The sequence below is a fragment of the Carassius auratus genome, chromosome 9 (assembly GCF_003368295.1).
Source record: "Carassius auratus strain Wakin chromosome 9, ASM336829v1, whole genome shotgun sequence".
Lineage (NCBI taxonomy): Eukaryota > Metazoa > Chordata > Actinopteri > Cypriniformes > Cyprinidae > Carassius > Carassius auratus.
Genome location: NC_039251.1, coordinates 34,779,356 through 34,795,229, shown reverse-complemented (window position 1 = coordinate 34,795,229; position 15,874 = coordinate 34,779,356). Strand labels below are relative to the sequence as shown.

The 15,874-nt window shown below is 37.8% G+C and overlaps 1 protein-coding gene across 3 annotated transcripts in view; it reads right to left on the bottom strand.

Annotated features, from left to right (window-relative positions):
- LOC113109138 (E3 SUMO-protein ligase RanBP2-like) overlaps positions 1 to 14,741 on the bottom strand; it is a 145,084-nt gene extending 130,343 nt beyond the window's left edge. For 2 of the 3 annotated variants that reach the window (XM_026272713.1, XM_026272714.1), the window contains exon 1: positions 14,578 to 14,740. In XM_026272713.1, the coding sequence (XP_026128498.1) occupies positions 14,578 to 14,649 (72 nt within the window). In that variant the 5' untranslated portion in view covers positions 14,650 to 14,740. Of the gene's footprint in view, positions 1 to 14,577 lie in introns of all 3 variants that reach the window. The other variant, XM_026272712.1, reaches the window with a different exon arrangement.
- Positions 14,742 to 15,874: the final 1,133 nt, after the last annotated feature.

Below are 15,874 nucleotides of genomic sequence, written 5' to 3'. Positions count from 1 at the left end.
TTCTGGCTATTTTCGGTGCCAGTAGTGACAGTGTGGAACTCTCTAAAAATCAGTGTATTGTGCTTGGAGTTATTACGCTCTTGGCACGTAGATTGATTTTGCTTAACTGGAAACAAAAAAATCCACCTCACTGCTCTGTCCTGATTAAAGATATTATGCACCACCTTCAGCTTGAAAAGATTAGATTTTCTTTAAAGAACAAGACTGATCAGTTTTATGCAGTATGGAAACCTTTTATTAATTACTTTAATAAGACAGCAATAATTGAGCCCTAATCCCCCCCCCCCTGTTATTTATTTATTTAATTTTTTTTGTTTGTTTGTTTGTTTTTTCCTCTCTTCTTTCCTTTTTTTCCCTTCTATATCATTTACATATGGAAGAATATTATGGGACATTGTATTAGCAAAGTGATTTTTGTTGGATTTTTTTTGTTCTCTTTGTGCCAATGTTAAAAAAAAAAACAATAAAGAGAATGTTCAAAAAAAAGAAAAACCTGAAGCATGTATAAATTCCCCTCCCGCTTCACATCTGCTGTAATAATTAAAATTTATATTTTACCTTTGCAGTTTAAATAAATCATACATGTCATATACTTAAAACAGGACATCTTGCTTATATTAAAGAGTTAGTTCACCCAAAAATCTTAATTATTTAATTAATAAATCACCCTCATGTCGTTCCAAACCCGTAAGACCTCCGTCCATCTTCAGAACACAGTAGGGGTGCTCCGATCACGATCGGCCGATCGTTAATGCGCATCTCGTCAGTAAAGTCGGTTCTCTAATCAGAGGTTAATTCCATCAGGTGCTTGATTTCACATAGAGCAGCTGTTACTACACAGAGCCGTTGTTAACAGAGAAGATGAGCAAATAAACACTGAAAATGAAGTGGATTTGCGCATCTTCTCTGTTAACAGCGGCTCTGTGTAGTAACAGCTGCTCTATGTGAAATCAAGCACCTGATGGAATTAACCGCTGATTAGAGAACCGACTTTACTGATGAGATGCGCATAACGATCGGCCGATCGTGATCGGAGCACCCCTGGAACACAGTTTAAGATATTTTTGATTTAGTCAGAGAGCTCCCAGTCCCTCCATTGAAGCTGTGTGTACGGTCTACTGTCCATGTCCAGAAAGGTAAGAAAAACATCATCAAAGTAGTCCATGTGACATCAGAGGGTCCGTTAGAATATTTTGAAGCATCGAAAATACATTTTGGTCCAAAAATAGCAAAAACTACGACTTTATTCAGCATTGTCTTCTCTTCCGAGTCTGTTGTGAGCGAGTTAAAAATTCTGCAGTGTAGTGATATCCGGTTCACGAATGAATCACTTGTTGTAACCGGATCTTCTTGAACCAGTTCACCAAATCGAACTGAATCGTTTGAAACGGTTCACGTCTCCAATACGCATTAATCCACAAATTAGTTAAGCTGTTAACTTTTTCAATGTGGCTGAGACTCCCTCTGAGTTCAAACAAACCAATATCCTTGAGTAATGCATGCACTCAAACAGTACACTGACTGAACTGCTGTGAAGAGAGAACTGAAGATCAACACCGAGCCGAGCCAGATAACGAACAATAGACTGACTCGTTCACGAGTCAAGAACCGGTTGCATCAGTTTTCAGATCACCAGTAGTTCTTTCAGACAGTTTGATTCAAGAAAGCGATTGAAGAAAACAGTTCACCGGTTCTTTTGCACTCGACGTAATGACATCATTGCTGATGAATGCCCTTCATTCAAGCCTTCGGTCATAACATTAGCACAGAATCAGTTAAGAATCAATCACCAAAAGAATCAGTTCAGTTCAGACACTCTGTGTGTCGGTCTGCTTCACGCTGAATCACATGTGCGCAGTATCATCAGCTCCTCGGTTCACGAATCAGACGCGTCTGACAGAAACGGTTCTTGACTCGTGAACGAGTCAATGTTTTGTTCGTTATCTGGCTGGGCTCGGTGTTCATCTTCAGTTCTCTCTTCACAGCAGTTCAGTCAGTGAACTGAGTCAATGAATTACTCCAGGATATTGGTTTGTTTGAACTCAGAGGGAGTGTCAGCCATATTAAACAAGTTAATGGCTTAAGTAATTTGTGGATTAATCCGTATTGGAGATGTGAACCGTTTAAAAAGATTCAGTTCAATTTGGTAAACTGGTTCAAGAAGATCCGGTTACATTGAATGATTCGTTCATGAACCGGATTTCATGCACTGCAGTGAACTCTCTCACAACAGACACGGAAGAGAAGACAATGCTGAATAAAGTCATAGTTTTTGATATTTTTGGACCAAAATGTATTCTCAATGCTTCAAAAAATTCCAACGGACCCTCTGATGTCACATGGATTACTTTGATGATGTTTTTCTTACCTTTCTGGACATGGACAGTATACCTTACACACAGCTTCAATGGAGGGACTGAGAGCTCTTGGACTAAATCTAAAATATCTCAAACTGTGTTCCGAAGATAAACAGAGCACGGGTTTAGAACAACATGAGGGTGAGTTATTAATTACATAATTTAGATTTTTGGGTGAACTAACCCTTTAATAATATAATTATAATAATATAATAATATTTATTAAGAATGTCTTAAATAACACACTTTAACAACAAAGGCAGATCCCTTCATTAAGCTTTGAAGTGAAGCTGAAAGGAGGGAGGCTATCTCATTTCACTTGATTCAATTCCTCGATCCTCATTTCTTTTCCTTGCATCTTTCCCTCCCCTCTTGAATGAAACGAGAGTGCACAAATAAGACTTGACAAACACGCTGTTTTTTTTACGTCTTCCTAACACCTGATTAGGGTCATCAGCTCATTAATAGAGACTCCAAAAATGGGTGTGAAATGGGTGTGTCTGACAAGGAGAGATGCAAAATGTGCAGTGTTGGAGGGCTCCAGGAACATGGTTGGGAATCACTGCATTAGGTATTTGTGCCATGCGCACTCCTCAAAAATGGCACTTTTAGAGGATTAAAAAAATAATTAGACGAAATGCATTTATATTTAGATAGAATGGAATCTATAGATTGTACTGCATGTTAGCTTGCTAATTGAGCATATTTATTAAAGCCCATATCCCATTCTTAAAAGCAACTATGCTTCTAACCACAGGTTGAGAGCTTAAGTTCCAACCACATACATTTGCAACGCTGTTTGCGAATGTTTGTTTGAACTATGGTTTAAGGAACAACAGAACTTGTGACCATAGTTGGCTTTTGGGAAATGCATCCCTGGACAGGTCAGATGCTGAAGGTTCTGGACAACATCACTCTTCCTATTCAAATCAAGTGCTGAGTAACACACACACTATTTGTTTAAATCACCAAGGGTTTGCTAATATTGTTTTATGAGTCTCCTAAAACAGGTTTAAAAAACACGTTACTTTTTACCGAAAAAATATATTTAATTTTCCCTAATTTCTTAATGATTCATAAGTGACACATGCAAAACAGTTTAAAGAGCCACACTGATGGGAAATCAAAAATGACCTGTATTACAGTGTATGATGTAGCTGTCCATCAGTATAAACAATGTGCAAAATAATTAAACCAAAAAGTACACGATTTATAAAGTTATTGGCTTCTAAAGTAAGGAGTCGACTCTGAATCGCTGAAACGAGTCGTTATAGATTTCAAATCTTTTGCCCATCTCTATGTACATCACTAGGACAGTTTGCATAATAATCTCCGCCTACCGTCTTGAGAGAAACTGACCTCTGACCTGCCCCCCCCCCCCCCCCACACACACACACAGACGCTCTGGTTGGTGTGAGAGCATCATGTCGAGGAGACAGTGTGTTTTTAATTGTAAAGGAAAGTTTGTTTTATTTTCACTGCCAAAGAATGAAGATCAGAAGAACCAATGGCTAAAATTCATTTTTACCACAATACCAGAGCAGTAAAACAAATCCCTTTTGTTGTGTTCACAACATTTCACTGATGACTGCTTTTCTAATCTCGGTGAGTACAAGGCGGGATTTTCAAAGCGTTTGGCCATAAAAGAGGGTTCATTACCAACTTTATTTAGACCAACAAGCATCTCCGAATCACAATGCGAAGTATGATTATGAATTTATGTGTTTGTTTTCTTCCGAGCGTCTTATCAGTATGTGTGCTGTCTGCAGCCTTTCTCTGCGCTGATCTTCATTTACAAACATGTCATTAAAATGAAGTGTAACAAGTGCTGCTAACAGATATTCTGTGATAAAGTAATCCATATGAAAACAACGCAATGTCCGTTTTTCACGTCTCCTTTCACGCCCCGTGCTGAACGCGCTATTCAGATTCAAACTGAAGCGCGTGGCTTGAATACACCCACACAGAAGAAAAAGCAGCGAGACTGTTCAAGTTTTTTATTTTACCATTTGCTTCGCGATGAGAGGAATAAGACATAATTCACCCCAAAAAGATGCTAACGCATTGTTTACCATGAAGTTGTGTGCGGAACAACCAATCAAAACTATGTCAGTTGACCAATCCTGTGTTCTGATTGGAATGCTACCGAAAGGTGGGGTTTAAGGAAACTAAATCTTTTGAAAATCTTTGCGCAAACCGTTTGGGGATCTCTGAGAATTGAGGTAATTTTAAAATGATATTTTGACAAAATGGCAATGTTTTTTAACCTTGGATGGATTTAAACCTTTTTTACAGGACTTATAAACAGTGATAGGAAGCCATGGGGTGATATCTAGCCATGGGGGTCACAGTCCAGTGACTTCTGTGCCGGTCCCAAGCCCGGATAAATAGAGAGGGTTGCGTCAGGAAGGGCATCCGGCATAAAACATTGCCAAATTTAACCATGCGAATCATCAGTACGAATTGCATACCGGATCGGTCGAGGCCCGGGTTAACAACGACCGCCATCGGTGCCGTTGACCTACAGGGCGCTGGTGGAAATTGGGCTACTGTTGGTCGAAAAAATAGAGGAGGGAGGAGAGTGCACAGACAGAGAGAGAAGAGGAAAGGTAAGAGTGTAGGACTGAGAATAGGAACTCTAAATGTTGGTACCATGACAGGGAAAGGTAGAGAGCTGGCTGATATGATGGAGAGAAGGAAGGTGGATATACTGTGTGTACAGGAGACAAGTTGGAAGGGTAGCAAGGCTTGTAGTATAGGAGCAGGATTCAAGCTGTTTTATTATGGTGTGGATAGTAAGAGAAATGGGGTAGGTGTGGTCCTGAAGGAGGAGTTTGTGAGGAATGTCCTGGAGGTGAAGAGAGTGTCAGACAGAGTGATGAGTCTGAAGTTAGAGATTGAAGGGGTGATGTTGAATGTTGTTAGTGGTTATTCCCCACGGGTAGGTTGTTAATTAGACGAGAAAGAGAGATTCTGGAATGAATTAGATGAGGTGATGGAGAGTATTCCCACGGGTGAAAGAGTGGTGATAGGAGCGGATTTTAATGGACATGTTGGTGAGGGGAACAGAGGGGATGAGGAGGTGATGGGCAAGTTTGGAGTTAAGGAAAGGAACCTTGAAGGACAGATGATAGTGGACTTTGCTAAGAGGATGGACATGGCTGTGGTTAACACTTATTTTCAGAAGAGGGAGGAGCATAGAGTGACTTGCAAGAGTGGAGGTAGGAGAACACAGGTAGACTACATCCTGTGTAGAAGAGGCAATCTGAAAGAGATTAGTGACTGTAAAGTGGCAGTGGGAGAGAGTGTAGCCAGACAGCATAGGATGGTGGTGTGTAAGATGACTTTGTTTGTCTGTAAGAAGAAGAGGTCAAAAATAGAGAAGAAAACCAAGTGGTGGAAGCTGAAAAAGGAGGAATGTTGTGAGGAATTTAGACAGAAGTTGAGACAGGCTCTGGGTGGTCAGGTAGTCCTGCCAGATGACTGGGAATATACAGCAGAAGTAATCAGGGAGACAGGGAGAAAGGTGCTGTGTCTGTCATCCGGAAGGAGGAAAGAAGATAAGGAGACTTGGTGGTGGAATGAAAAAGTTCAGGATAGTATCCAGAGGAAGAGGTTAGCCAAGAAGAAGTGGGACATGGACAGGACTGAAGAGAATAGACAGGAATACAAGGAGTTACAGCGCAGAGTGAAGAGGGAGGTGTCTAAGGCCAAGCAGAAGGCATATGACGAGTTGTACACTAGGTTAGACACTAGAGAAGGAGAGAAGGACTTGTACAGGTTAGCTAGGCAGAGGGATCGAGATGGGAAGAATGTGCAGCAAGTCAGAGTTATTAAGGATAGAGACGGAAGGGTGCTCACAAGTGCGGAGAGTGTACAGAGGAGATGGAAGGAGTACTTTGAAGAGCTGATGAATGAGGAAAATGAGAGGGAAAAAAGAGTAGAAGGGGTGAACTCTGTGGAACGGAAAGTAGATAAGATTGGAAAGGATGAAGTCAGGAAGGCTTTGAAGAGGATGAAAAGTGGAAAGGCAGTTGGTCCTGACAACATCCCGGTGGAGGTCTGGAAATGTCTAGGAGAGGTAGCTGTGGAATTTTTGACTAGTTTGTTCAACAGGGTTTTAGAGAGTGAGAGGATGCCTGAAGAATGGAGAAGAAGTGTGTTAGTGCCGATCTTGAAGAATAAGGGTGATGTACAGAGTTGCAGCAACTATAGGGGGATAAAGTTGATGAGCCATACAATGAAGCTATGGGAAAGAGTAGTGGAAGCTAGGTTAAGGAAGGTAGTGGAAATTTGTGAGCAGCAGTATGGCTTCATGCCCAGAAAGAGCACAACAGATGCAATTTTTGCTCTGAGAATTTTGATGGAGAAGTATAGGGATGGTCAGAGGGAGTTGCACTGTGTGTTTGTAGACTTGGAGAAAGCGTATGACAGGGTGATAAGAGAAGAGCTGTGGTACTGTATGAGGAAGTCAGGAGTAGCAGAGAAGTATTTCAGAGTGTTGGTGGACATGTATGAGAGGAGCCAGACAGTGGTGAGGTGTGCTGTAGGTCAGACAGAGGAGTTCAAAGTGGAGGTGGGACTGCATCAGGGATCGGCTCTGAGCCCCTTCCTGTTTGCTATAGTGATGGACCAGTTGTCAAAGGAGGTCAGACAGGAGTCTCCTTGGACAATGATGTTTGCAGATGACATTGTTATCTGTAGTGAGAGCAGGGAGCAGGTGGAGGAAAACCTGTAGAGGTGGAGGTTTGCGCTGGAGAAAAGAGGAATGAAAGTCAGTCGTAGTAAGACTGAGTATATGTGTGTAAATGAAAGGGAGGGAAGTGGAACAGTAAGGTTACAGGGTGAAGAGGTGAAGAAGGTACAAGAATTTAAGTACTTGGGGTCAACAGTCCAGAGTAATGGAGAGTGTGCGAAAGAGGTAAAGAAGCGAGTGCAGGCAGGTTGGAATGGGTGGAGAAAGGTGTCGGGAGTTCTGTGTGATAGGAAAATATCAGCGAGAATCAAGGGGAAGGTGTACAGGACAGTGGTGAGACCAGCTATGTTGTATGGTTTAGAGACAGTGGCACTGAGGAAGAGACAGGAATCAGAGCTAGAGGTATCAGAGCTGAAAATGTTGAGGTTCTCTTTGGGAGTGACAAGATTGGACAGGATTAGGAACGAGTACATCAGAGGGACAGCTCATGTTGGACGTTTGGGAGACAAAGTTAGGGAGGCCAGATTAAGATGGTTTGGACATGTTCAGAGGAGGGAGAGTGTATATATTGGTAGGAGAATTTTGGACATGGAGCTGCCAGGCAGGAGGCAAAGAGGAAGACCAAAGAGGAGGTATATAGATGGAATTAATGAGGATTTGAAGGTAGTGGGTGCAAGTGTTGAGGATGCAGAAGATAGGGATAGGTGGACAGAGATGATTCGCTATGGCAACCCCTGAAGGGAAAAGCCGAAAGAAGAAGAAGAAGATAAACAGTGATAGGAAGCTTATAATTTTCATCTTACTGGCTCTTTAAAGAATCAGTCTCTCTAAACCCCTGCTTTCTGTGAGACCTAACTGCTGTGATTAGTCAGGTGGCACAGTCTAGATTGGCTCTAGATTGGTCATCCATGTACAGAGCATGTCGGAAATGAAATTGCGGTGTATGAAACGCCCATTGCCATGACAGAATGACAACCCTGGAGACTTGTCAATACGTAGGGTTAGGATGAGGTATGGTATCGATTGTACCTTACCATATCGAGCCGGAGTCTGATGATGAAGTGGTTGAACAGGCTGATCGACAAGAGACTAATTCGCAAGTGCAACTGGAGCAGGACATTTCTCAGTGGTAAGTGTCAAGTGTTGATGAGTTTGTGGTAATTATAAGATGTGATAAAGCAAATTTACTCTCACAGCGCAAGATACAGTATCTTCTTGACATGATGTTAACCACAAATTTTACTGTGTTCGTGGGCAGGCAAGTTGACATTACACAAGTATGTAACTTCATGATGTAGAGCCATAACAGAATAATAATTTATTTTAAAGAGACGGCTTCACAACTTTGCAGACAGTTTATGTTCATACATAAATTATGTTCATACATCAACATTACACACTGCATGAAAGCTAATATTGGAAAAGGCATAGGGGCTCTTTAAAGTAGAATTGGGGTACTTGGACTAGTACTCGATCTTGAGTATGTTTTTTAAAGAACTCCCTATAGTAAAGAAAAGTCAAAAGTGAGATCTCTTTAACATCACAAATATTTATTCTAGAAAGAAATTGTGTTACCTTAAAAAGACCTCTGAGCAGTAAATAATGGAATCTTGGAAGAGATTACAGCAAGACAATAAATCTAGATAGATCTCTATGTTTTTCTCCCATTGTCATTTTGGATTCCTTTCTTTCAGAACTTTCTTGGGTCTCAGTTGTGTCTACTATCATTTCTCCGAAGGATTTTTAGGAGAAACATCTGAGACACTTTTGAGACTAAAAAGATAAATACATGAGAATCACATATAAGTCTCACAAGGTTAGAAAGATCAACCAGTGAGCAATAAAACATTACTGTAATGGAGTCTTGATAGACATTGCAGCAAGACAATAGATACATTATACACATTATCTGTTTTGACTCCTTTTTTTTTCCCTAAATAATTTATCATGTCTCATTGCATCTACTTCCATTTCTCCTAAGGAATTTTAGGAGAAACATCTGAAATGCTGTTGATACTAAAATGCGAGAAATAAGACAATCTCATCTTAGTCTCCTGAGGTTAGGAAAACCAACCACTGAGCAATCTTTTATTTTTATTTTTTATTTTTTTTTCAAACTTGAGTCTTTCGTACCTGAAAAATATGATAATATTTTTTGGTTCTTGTGCTGTGATAAATTTGGTTCTTTCTCATTTTTTTGACTCAAGGAAGCATATATAGGCTAAACAAGAGCGGTGCAAGAATTGAGCCATGTGGGACTCCGAATGTCATGGACGTCTGCATGTCATTGCTCTTGGCACGGCTGCTTCAGTGGTTGAGGTTTGGTTCATTACCATTCTGGGATATTCAGGGCTAGGTGTTGAAGAAAAATAGGTCTATGCTCCTTTTGTTACAGATGGTCTTTTGTCCCTGGTTGGAAGTGATGAGAAGGTTTCAGTTAACATTCTCTTTCTCAGACACTGGTTATGGGTTTTTGTTACATGTGAGCCAAAATCATCAAAATTAAAAGAACCAAAGATTTAAACTACTTTAATGTGTGTGCATGTAATTTATTTAAAACACCTGTTTCACAATTTGAGTTAAATTACTGAAGTGAAGTTTTCCACAACATTCTAATTCATTGAGATGCACTTGTATGAAATAAAATAGACATGATTATGACAATATATTTTCTGTATGTGTTTTGTATGCAGCTCATGGTATTTTTATAGCAAAAAAAAAGGATGTTTAGACAAATATTAGCAGTGTAGCATTATTAAACATAACAGAGAGCATGTGCCTACTTATTAATAAACTATAGATCACAATCAGAAGTTATTAAAAGCAATCTGATGGTTTAAAGTGGGTAATTTAATAATTACATTTTCAACTGTAGCTTGATGCTAATTGTACTTCTAATTATATTTTAGCATGTAGCCTATTCTTTTAAGCATTATAGATAGTTTGTTTTTCTGGTGTAGAACCAAACTTTTGTTTATTTTAATTTAATGCAGTATCTTGAGCAGTGGACAATGTTAAATCCATCCATGAAATACATATCTCAGGAAGAATGCATTGTTCAGTGCCACCTAGCATGCAGGCATTAATTAGCAGAAGGCAAGCAATCATTTTGCCTTCGGTGTGAAAGCACCAGTCAATGGTGATTCCACTGTTTTTTTTTCTTGTATCGCGCTCAGTGTGGAAAGGCCTTAAGGGATTTAATGCCAATGATTCAGTGACTTGTTCATTTTTAACAATACCAATTATGAATCAAAATCCCTTGCACTATTTGGAAAGTCATGTAGAGTAATGCTGTACACATAGTTAAACATCCTTTATTAGGGCAATTTTTCTTTTTTATGGTGCATGTTTGTCCTATCAAATTGTTTTTTAAAATCTGAATCAAAAGTTCTGTTAAAGGACATTAATGAAAAAAAAAAAAAAAAAACTTTCTAAAGGTTTCCACTACAGATACTATTACAGACAATCAAACTTTTGCCATAAGTGTTTGTTGTAATGTGTTCTGGGACATTACATTACAGGACATGTGCTTCCCAAACCTGTCCTGGAGACCCCCTTGCCCTGCACTTTTGGTATGTCTCCCTTATCTAACACACTTGATTCCATCAGCTCATCAGTAGGGACTGCAAGAACTAAATTGGGTGTGTATGATTAGGGAGACATACAAAATGTCCTTCAGGAAAGGTTTGGGAAACACTGCATTAGGATAAATGGATTTTACAAGCCACCAGTAGAAACCCAACAGGGTCCATTAGAGTTTCCATTAAAAACAAGAACTAGTCCCATTATAACCAATAAAACCATCACACATTTTGTGATGGTGTCTGTTGTTTTTTTTTGTTTTTTTATTGACATTTATTGAGGTGTCTGTTGTTGTTGTTATGTGTTTGTTTGTTTGTTTTCAGAAGGGAAGGCAGACATTTGCATGGATTTGCCCTATGACTTTGCATGTGGGATGGCATAACCTGACTAAACAGTGGACTGATCTCGTTGCACAGCATCTGAAACTCATTGCAGACATCTGTTTGGTTTAGGTGTGAATGAACATGCCAGAGAGCATTAAACAACTGCATTACTGTATGCAGTGTTCAAACAGCAATAAAGCAGTCAATCAAAAACTGTAATTTTCAATTTATCTGAGCAGTGCTGAATGCTGGGAACTGAATCTCACCCACAAAACAATGTTAAGGGCTGTGTTTCCCAAAAACATGGCAAGTTTAATCACATTGTTAGACCCATTGAAACAAATATGATCAACTTCAACTTCATTGTCAATTAAAGTCATTAACATTGTAAATTGTGCATTTAACATACTTGTGTAGAACAGAAACAGCATCTGAAGTCTGTTTTTGTTTTTTTAGAGCTCAAAAGTTGGCAGATTACAACATCAAGATCAGTCCCGAAGGTCCCGTCATCATATTTACATTTAGTCATCTAGCAGAAGCTTTTATCCAAAACGACTTCGAAATAAGGACAGTGGAAGCAATAAAGAACAACAAAAAGAGCAATGATATATAAGAGCTATAACAAGTCTCAGTTAAATTACACACAGTACACATAGCAAGGGCTTTTAAATAATATAATAAATAAAAAAGAAAACAGATAGAATAGAGCTAGTATTAGAGGTCTTTATTATTATTATTATTATTATTAATAATAACTACCCTCACACAGATCTGTAGATCAAGTTGAAGTTACAGACAGACAGTGTGAGTTTGTTTAAGTCCAAGGTTTAACTAGAAGCAGGTGTCTGTTCATGGTGTTCCTGTCACAGTTTGAACACCGATATAAAGTCCGTTCGAGGTTTAATGTCGACATATTCAGCCATGAAAAAAATTCATAAATTCTTAGTGGATGAGTACAACTGTAAAAAAAAAAAAAAAAAAAAAATGGCTTATCTGAAAAGCAATAAAATGTAGAACTGAACACACATCACAGTTTATTTGTTTAAATCCTCCTCGATTTGTAGCAACACAAAAAGTCTCGAGCAGCACTGTGCTAGTGCTTAAGCCAGCTAGGGACTGTCTACAAACTACATGAAAATTATAAAACTGTTAATATTTTCCACCATAATGTTGTTGTTTTTTTTGTTGTTTTTTTTTTTTTTACATTCTATATATATATAATTAACAAAACAAACACAAGACACAAAGACAAATATTTATAATGCTCACTTGAATTTAAATAAGAAATGTTGTAAACAGGATATGCGATAGTGGTTATTATTATATTATTACTATTAATAAATATATTAATAAAAGAAAAACAACATTAAAAACATTATCATTCAATAATGCAGTAGATATTCCTGTATGCATGTTCTTTTCAAAATCAGCAAATAAAGATCCCGATCCAGAAGTTACTGTAGCAGGAAGAACACTGTCAGTTGTACAGGAGTTTAAATATTTAGGTATAATACTAGACACACAACTGCCATTTAAATCACAAGTTAAAAAAGTTGTAAACAGAATTAAATTTAACTTTACATTTTAGGCATATTAGAAGTAATTTGACTACAGAGGCCTCAAAGTTGTACATCGATGCCATGATATTGTCGCATATGAACTACTGTATGACCAGCTGGACACAGACAGGAAGGACTGCATTACAGTCAGTAGAAACAGTTTATAAACGGGCTTTGAAAACTATGGATAATAAGTCAAATTCTTTTCATCATTGTAATATTTTAAAGAAACATGGTTTTTTAAACTGGGAAAATATGGTCAAATTTGCTGATATCTTGCTTGTGTATAAAATGTTCCATGGTTTAGCCCCCCCTCCACTTAATGAATTCGTTAAACAAAATCTTAACGCATCCACCAGAGCGACTTCTAGAGGTGATTGTAAAATATCATATAGGAAAAGTTCCTTTGGACAGTCAGCCTTTTCCTACTGTGCAGCGCATACCTGGAACACAATACCTACAGAAGTAAGAAACATTACCTCTCTCACTGCCTTTTCAAAAACTATAAAACAGTGGTTGCTGGACAATCAAATATGTTGTCATAATCTGCAGTAGTGCAGTTATTCACTCACAGGTTGATATATCCTATGTGACTTTACTGGTGCTTGTTTGATGTTGACTGTGTCTATGTAATCTGTTTATGTTTTTAATGTGTATGTATGCAATGTTTTTTACAGTTTTATAATAACAACCTGCGAGGGAAAATTAGTCTGTACGGTTATATCTGGCTCATTTACATTTGGACATTGTCCTTATGTTCATTAATGTGCATTGTCCCTTTTAAATAAATAAACAAACAAACAAACAAACAATATGCAGTAAGCTAATTCCAGGTCCTTGAGATGCAGGTCCTATTTTCACAGAAGTGTGACATCAAAAAAAGTACATTCTATTGAAACGAAATTCAATAAATAAATTCATTTAAAATAAATACACTCTTCTGTATCGCCCTCATGGTGTGTGTATTGTTATTGTTTTAATAAGATTTTTTTATTATTATTCACTGAACTATAACAGAAAATATGCTATTGAATTGGAATAGAGTGTTGTTTTTCAGTTATTTCGACTTGAGTTTGAAAATCTACATTTTAATAGGTTCTTGGTCTATGATGGCTCTCTGGTACTCCTGTTACTATTGAGCCCTTAAATAAGAAGGGCTCCCAATCTTTTATAGAACCAGGGCTGTAGCTGGAGTATCCAGGGCCCAATGCAGGTTGTTGCTGTGGGCCCCCTTGAAAACACATTCTAGAAGGAGGGACCTTTCAAGCCCGAGGCCCCTAGACATTTTTTTTACATTGATTTATGTATTTGTTGACATTTCAATATCATGTGCTGCATTACAGTTTTGTGAATAAAACCAACATTTAAATCAAATTGAACCGGTAACAAGACATACACTTTGAAGTTAAGATGGAATACTGTGTTTATAAATGAATGAGATAACCGATTTCAATTCAGTTCAGTAGAGTTCATCCTGACTTACATACGATAGTAAAAGATGGCTGTAAATATTGTTCTTTGAACAAGTAAAAGAGACACACCCATTTAAGTTTACATATCAAACTGTGTGCATTCTAAATAAATATTTTAACTTCTGAACGTCAGACTTGGTCGAGACAAGTGCAGTATCTTCCTCTAGAGGGCGCTAAACTGCACAATCTTTGTAATGCTTTGCATACTTTTTATCAATTGTTCCATTTACTTTTGTAGTGCTGTAGTTCTGTGAATAAAATCAACATCTAAATGTTATTTTATGATCCAGTAATAAGACACACCCCTTGTGTTTCATAATTAATTTGATATATTTCACTAATGAAGCTTTTAGATGGAATAATTGCTCCTTATGCTCTTTGTTTCGCACTTTGCAGATGGTCCCTATCCTGCACTTTTACATTATACATTATACATTATACATCTCTTCTACATTTGAAACCATTAGAACACAGCTTGTTTCTTGTCATTTTGCTAAATCGTTAAAGATCTTTTGAAGATTTCCTAGGCTGAATCTCTGAATGTAGTGTCCGTTACTGACAGCATTAGGCCCGTGACGCCCTTCTTACCGTTTTCTGTGACGGAGACGCGCTCTGGACTGAAGAGATGTAGCGCTCCACATCAGCTTTACTCCGTCTCATGACTGCTGTAACAAACTCTTCTCAAACTCTGCTTTAGAAGTTGATAATCAAAGCACGGATCAGCAGCTCCTGTCTCTCTCTGTTCACGTGTGAATGATGCATGATCAAGGATGACTCAGGTTTCTGTGTAGAGCAAAATTGGGCGTTTCTGATAATTGGGTGTTGTCAGAGTGGTGGTTTTGTCTAAATTATGCAATGAAAATGATGCCCTTACCTGGCCCCACCCCCAAACAAGTACAAAATCTTAAAGCAGCAAAATGGCATTAATTAGCATACAGTGAAGTATCTGGTATGGAAGGCTCCACACAATAGAACCATATTAATTCCGGACCAAAAGTATAACAAAAAACACCAAGTCTAAAATAAATAAAAAAATAAAATAAAAAATATAGAATTGCAAGTCATATTATACAAACATTTTAATGCAATTAGATTTTTCATTTACTTAGGGCCTCTGAGAAGTATTAGATAATTTCTAAAAACAATGGAGGAGATTTAAAACATATAATTATGCATGGCCTTAGGCTTAAACACTGTGCTGTAATAGCCCCTACAAAGACAACTCATTATACATTTAACACTTTAAAAGAGACAGACACATATTTGTTTGTGAAAGAAGTTTTCTCTCCTTTGGAGGAATGGACACTTAAGTTATGCCATTTACTGCATCAAAAAGTGTTAATATTTTACTGCAGGGATGATAATTTTATCAGTCATTTATTAATCATGCAACAAAACATTACTGTTACAGTTTTCATTAATAATTATTGCTATATAGATGATAACTTTTTCTAGTGCTCTTATGAATGGCTTTAGCATGACTGAAAATGTACTATTACTATGTATATAATAATAATAATAATAATAATAATAATAAATCAGAAAAAATCAGTTATTTTAAATCTTTGCAAATAATATAAGATAAATATATTGCTCTAAACTGCAACTTGCTTCTTCATTAACTTACCGAAGTGTAAAATTAAGTAGAAAAGACAAGTCCAAACACGCTTGTGATAGCTGGATCTGTGCCCTTGATTTCTCTCACACTTTGTTCACTGCTCCAGCGTCCCACAGAGATCATTTCCATACCAAAGACACTAAACACTCTTGCAAACTGTCTAAACTGAATTGCAGACATTCATATGAGTAGTTTTAAATAGCAAATTAGTAATTCAGAGACTTATGTATAAAGTATTTTGCTAATAATATAATATTATTAATTATT